Below are 6000 nucleotides of genomic sequence, written 5' to 3' on the forward strand. Positions count from 1 at the left end.
TTCCACAATCACTTCAAGGGCTGGAGTAGAGCCGCTTCCTAGCCTGCATGAGGCCCTGGTCTCGAATCCCAGCACAACCAATGAGGGCCTGTATCAGTCTCTTCATCTATTGCCTCTTATTGCTGTGTGTTGGCTTCCTTCTCTGGCTCTTTCCTTGGGGTAGCAAAGGTGACCCTCCCCCCCATAGGTCTAGGCTTCCATTCCATCTACTTAGCAACCCCAGCAGAAAGAGAGTGTCCCCTTTCCCATCATTCCAGAAAAAGTCTGAGGGCTGATGTTCATTGTTTCTGATTGGCTGAGCAGAGATCAAGCCTATCCCTGCCCCAGTCACAGTGGCCAAAGGAATACAGTATTCTCACTGGCCCAGGTCTCATGCGTACTTGAACAGAGGATGGAAATGGGGTGGTCCCCTCAAAGAGGAATGGGAGTGGTGTTGGCTGAGGAAGGGACAGTGGATACTGGGTGGGCAAAGCTACAGGCTTCCTCCTTCACTCTCAGCAGGGGAGGCTGGCTCATCAAGGTGACCATCAGACCCTGGAAAGGGAGATGTTAAGGTGAAGGTGGTAGTTATAACCCTTCCCAAGAGAAGGATCTGGAGTCCAACAGAATGGAGGGACCCAAGACATTATGTTTAGTAAAATGGTGTTTGAGTTTTTCTGTTAAGACACTAATGCCCGTGAAGGCTTCTTAAGGGTTCTATACATCAGCTTGTAAGGGAGACACCACACTAGATCTGAGGGCACAGGAGCTTTCCTAGAACTTGCCTGCAAGGCACCACGCAGGGGTGGGGTCAGGAATTGAGATTAGCAGATCTGTCCACAGCACACAGCTCCTGCCTCTTTCCTCACAGCCAACCTACCCCCCACGCTGGCCAAATCTCAGGTGAGCAGTGTACGGAAGAACCTCAAGTTGCACCTACTGAGTGTGCTCAAGCACCCAGCCTCCTTGGAATTCCAGGCTCAAATCACCACCCTGCTGGTGGACCTGGGGACGCCTCAGGCTGAGATTGCCCGCAATATGCCCAGCGGCAAGGATGCCCGCAAGCGACCCCGAGATGACTCGGACTCCACGCTCAAGAAGATGAAGCTAGGTGAGCTGAGAGCGGAGGCTCGGCCTGACAACAGGGGTGATGTAGAGACTGACCCTGCTTAAAATGTTTAGTTAGTTACATTGAACTGCATGCTTAAGCTGGGCATGGTGGCCCACGCTTGTAATCTCAGTACTTGGGAGTACTGTGCACTCCTGTGGCGGAGGCTGGTGAAGGCCAGGCAGCCCAGTTCTCTGGGATTAAGGCCTGCTTCTCTTTCCAGAGTCAATATCTTGTTCTCCCCATCCTAGAGCCCAACCTCGGGGAAGATGATGAGGACAAGGACTTGGAGCCCGGCCCCTCGGGGACCTCAAAGGCTTCAGCCCAGATCTCTGGCCAGTCAGACACAGACATTACAGCTGAGTTCCTACAGCCTCTGCTGACCCCTGACAACGTGGCTAACCTGGTAAGGACAGTGAGGCTTCTTCCCCACCACACAGGCCACCTCCTCCAGATGGGCCAGGGCCCTTAGCATTGCTGGACCTCTTCTCCCATCCTTACTTCTTTAGGAGGCCGCTTGTCACCACCAGCCAGTGTGTTCTGTTTGGCTGGTTGAGTTCCCCACAGACCCACACAGCCCACTTCTCCTGCAGCTCACTTCTCTGGGGAGTGTCTAGAGCCGGCTCTAGTTGAATTGCTGGCCACATGGGGGCCAGGAGGCAGAGATCTGGCCTGGGTTTCAGGCGCTGCCTTTCCCCAGTGCTGGTCTGGGCCAGAGACCAGTGCCCGCTATGTTGGTGATTAAGGAGAGGCTCCCCTCCTGGATCCTGCAGGTACTCATCAGCATGGTATACTTGCCCGAGACCATGCCTGCCTCCTTCCAAGCCATCTATACCCCTGTGGAGTCAGCAGGCACCGAAGCCCAGATCAAGCACCTGGCTCGGCTTATGGCCACCCAGATGACGGCTGCAGGACTGGGTCCAGGTGAGTGTCAGGTCTGGCCAAGCTTGGCGTGGGGTTCTCCTTACCGGAACAGAACTTCCTCGTGATGGTGTAGGTGAAGGTCGTGTGTCATCTAATGTGTAAATAACCACAGACCCTATGGATTGTGCTTTCAGTCTCTGCTTTAAAATCCAATAGACTTGGATTAGAGGTCCACATTGAACCAGACCGCACCACCTACTTTATGGCTATGTGACTTTTGTCTATTCACTCAACTTTTCTGAGCCTCAGAATTTTTTCCTATTCAGACAGTACTTATGAAGAATTTATATATACCAAAAAATGCATAACTCTAAAGTTATAACTCTAAAGTACACCTTAGTGATTTTCACAAAGTGGAAACACCAGCGTAACCACCACCCAGATAAAAATTGCAATGTCTACCCAGGTGTGATGGCTCATACCTGTAATCCCTGCACTTAGGAGGCTGAGACTGACAGGTTGCAGGTTGGAAGCCAGGCTCAGCAACTTAAGACCATTTCAGAATAAAAAAGGTGGGAGTGAGCCGGGTATGGTGGCACACTTATAATCCCAGTACTTGGGAGGCTGAGACAGGACGGTTGTGATTTGCAGGCAGCCTCAGCTACTTAGTGAGGCCACTTGCAACTCAGTGAGATGCTCTGTCAAAACAAAGAATAAAAAATAGGGCTGGCAGTGTAGCTCGAAGGTAGAATGCCCCTGGGTTCCTTCCCTAGTACCACAAAACAAATAAAAATAGGGCTGGGGGTGTAGCTCAGAGATAGAATGCCCCTGTATTCAATTTTCAGAGCAACAACAACAACAAAAAAAAAAAACCTGCTCATCTAGCCAGGCACGGTGGTACATGCCTATAATCCTATTACTGGAGAGGCTGAGGCAGGAGGATCACCTAGCTTCAGCTACAGGAACTTAATGGACCCTCAGCAGTTTAGGGAGACCATTTGAAAGTAAAAATAAAATAGGGCTTGGGGTATACCTTGGAGGTAGAATGCCCTTGTATCAAAATCTCTAGTATTAAAAAAAAAAAAAAAACTATGCCGGGCTTGGTGGTGCACTCTTGTAATCCCCGTGCTTGGGAGGCGGAGACTGGAGAATCGCGCAGGTTCGAAGCCAGCCGTGCTGGCTTAAGAGACCCTGTTTCCAAATAAAAATATAAAAAAATAGGTCTGGGAGTGTAGCCAGGAGGTAGAAGGATTTCCAGGAACCCCAGTACCACCCAAAAAACAACAACAAAAAAAAACACTGCTCATCATAGTCAGGCATGGTGATGCACTCCTGTCATCTTTATATTTGGGAGGCTGAGACAGGAGGATCCCAAGTTCAAGGACAGCCATAGCAATTTATCGAAGCCTTCTGCTTTTTGTGTGTGTGTGTGTGTGTGTGTGTGTGTGTGTGTGTTACCAAAAATGGAGCCTAGGGGCATTCTACCTTCAAGCTACACCCCCTGCCCTATTTTTTATTCTTTATTTTGAAGCAGGGTCTCACTGAGTTGCAAAGGGCCTCACTAAGTAGCCGAGGCTGCCTGTGAACCGTGATCGTCGCTCCTCAGCCTCCCAAGTATTGGGATTATAAGCGTGTGCCACTATTTTTTTTTTAATAATAGAAGTTTATTAGTTTGTGGTTCTGGAGGCCAGAAGTCCAAGCGTGTGGATCCTTTGCCTCAGCTGAGGGCCTCATGCTGCATCCTAACATAGCAGAGGCAGCACATGATGGGATAGAGCAAGTGCATTTGCTTGAGTGCTTTCTTCCTCCTTTTTTTTTTTTTGGCGGTACTGGTTATTGAACCCACTCCAAGCTAATACCCCAGCTCTATTTTTTATTCTGTGTTTTGAAACAGGGTCTCACCAAGTTGTAGAGAGCCTCACTAAATTGCTGAGGCTGGCTGTGAATCTGGGATCCTCCTGTCTCAGCCTCCCAAGTACTGGGATTACAAGTGTGTGCCACCACATTCGGCTGGCCCCCTGCAATTTAATGAGACCCTATTTGAAAATAAAATAGGGCTGAGTGTATAGTTCAGATATAGAATGCTTTTGAGTTCAATCCCCAGTATTTTATAATAGATAGATAGATACAAGGAAGATAGATTAGCTAGATGGATAGATACATAGATAGGCCTGTAGCATCGTGATAGAATGACTCTGGGTTCAGTCCCCATTACCATTAAAAAACTAGCTCATTGTGTTTCTGATGTGGCTGTGCCATTGGTTGCTCCCCCAGTAGTGAATGGCATATCTGGTTTAAGCTTCATTTATTATGATACAAAATGGGGATAAAGAGAGTACTGGTGAGCTGGGCATGGTGGCGCATGCCTTTAATCCCAGTACTTGGGAGGCTGGGACAGGAGGATCTCGGGTTTGTGGCCAGCCAAAACAAGTAGTGAAACTTTCATTAACCCAGTGAGACCCTTTTTCAAAACAGAAAATAAAGTAGGGCTTGGGATGTAGCTCAGAGGTAGAATGCCCTGGGTTCTATCCCCAGTACCACACACACAAAAAAAAAAGAATACTGGCTGCAGGAAGGCATTGTGCAAGTGTTAATGGGGATGTGTGCATGGAGCTCAGCAAGGAGCTGTGGCACCGCAGGCCCTGGGTGGGAGCAGGCGGGTCTGACATGCTGGATGCCCATTTCCCGCCCCCTCTCAGGCGTGGAGCAGACCAAACAGTGCAAGGAGGAGCCCAAGGAAGAGAAGGTGGTGAAGCCAGAGAGCGTCTTGATCAAGCGGCGCCTGTCGGCCCAGGGCCAGGCCATCTCCGTTGTGGGCTCTCTGAGCTCCATGTCCCCGCTAGAGGAGGAAGTGCCCCAGGCCAAGAGGAGGCCGGAGCCCATCATCCCTGTCACGCAGCCCCGGTGAGTTCCCCTGCAGGAGCCGGGCGAGGCAGGAGCCCTGCCCTGGGGTCTGGCTCTCAGCTCATGCGCCTGCATAAGCATGAGGCCGACAGGTCAGGACCTGCTTCTCTCTGACTCCAGAGTCAGTGCCAAAACTTTGAGCCTCTATTGTTTCCTGTAAAAATGCCCCGAGGTCTATAGTTGGGAGAATAGTAGTATCTTTCTCATAAGGATCAGAAGAGAACTACATTAGTTCAGGTTACTAAAGTAGGTAAAGTCGAGGTTAAGCATGGTTGGGCGTAATGCATTCCACATGGTTCCTGCTGTGCAGTAAGGGCTGCTGGTTGTTCCCATCATTCTTTCTTTACTTCCATTCCAGGTCACACAGTCAGCACCCCTGCCCTCCTCCTGTCCGTTCCCTTCTCCTCTCTCTGCATCACACCCACAGCAGAGCCCCTTTAGGTTCTTTGTGCTCACTCTCCTGTGCCTGGAAAGCCAGCCCCAGCACTCACTGTGTCTTGTGCTCCTTCATGAGGCCTCCACTCAGGCAGTGTGTCTCCACAGCTGCTTCCCCAGCAGAAACAGCAGCATCTCCTCAGGCCTCCGAATCATGAGGAGTTTAGACACAGCATAAAGGGCAGATAGTGTCTTTGTGGCCTGCCCAGTCCCTGCGGTGGGGAGAGTCACCAGGTAAGCTCAGGCTACAGAAAGAAAGCCCTGCATCACCACGTCCCCATCTTTGTTTTGCATAGGCTGGCTGGTGCCGGTGGGCGCAAAAAGATCTTCCGCTTAAGTGACGTGCTGAAGCCCCTGACAGATGCCCAGGTTGAGGCCATGAAGCTGGGCGCTGTGAAGCGGATCTTGCGGGCTGAGAAGGCGGTGGCCTGCAGCGGGGCAGCCCAGGTGTGCCCTGTCCCCAAACCCATCCTTCCACCCTGTCCCCAGAGCTGATCTCACATCCCAGTAAAAAGTCTACCCAGGACCAGACTCCTGGCTGCAGACCCCAGCTCTGCTGCTCTACTACCCCAAACAGTAGCAGCAGCTCCTTCTGGGTGCAAGGGAGAAATGTGCTGACGTACACTTGGGCATGTGGCTGGGCTGGGACCTGGAAGTGCTTGATGGGAGGCTGGTCCTGTGGTCCTGTCCTGGTTCTTTGTGGTTGTATT

The 6000-nt window shown here is 51.0% G+C and overlaps 1 protein-coding gene across 1 annotated transcript in view; it reads left to right on the forward strand.

Annotated features, from left to right (window-relative positions):
- The window catches only part of SYMPK (symplekin scaffold protein), a gene marked incomplete at its 3' end in the record, with an annotated part of 32619 nt that overhangs the window by 9728 nt on the left and 16891 nt on the right, over window positions 1-6000 (forward strand). Inside the window, exons 8-12 of the mRNA XM_080702759.1 lie at window positions 851-1090; window positions 1339-1493; window positions 1861-2011; window positions 4651-4855; window positions 5587-5737. Of these exons, the coding sequence (XP_080558885.1) occupies window positions 851-1090; window positions 1339-1493; window positions 1861-2011; window positions 4651-4855; window positions 5587-5737 (902 nt within the window). The remainder of the gene's footprint in view (window positions 1-850; window positions 1091-1338; window positions 1494-1860; window positions 2012-4650; window positions 4856-5586; window positions 5738-6000) is intronic.

Source organism: Muscardinus avellanarius (genome assembly GCF_963383645.1).
Source record: "Muscardinus avellanarius genome assembly, chromosome: 10".
Taxonomy (NCBI): domain Eukaryota; kingdom Metazoa; phylum Chordata; class Mammalia; order Rodentia; family Gliridae; genus Muscardinus; species Muscardinus avellanarius.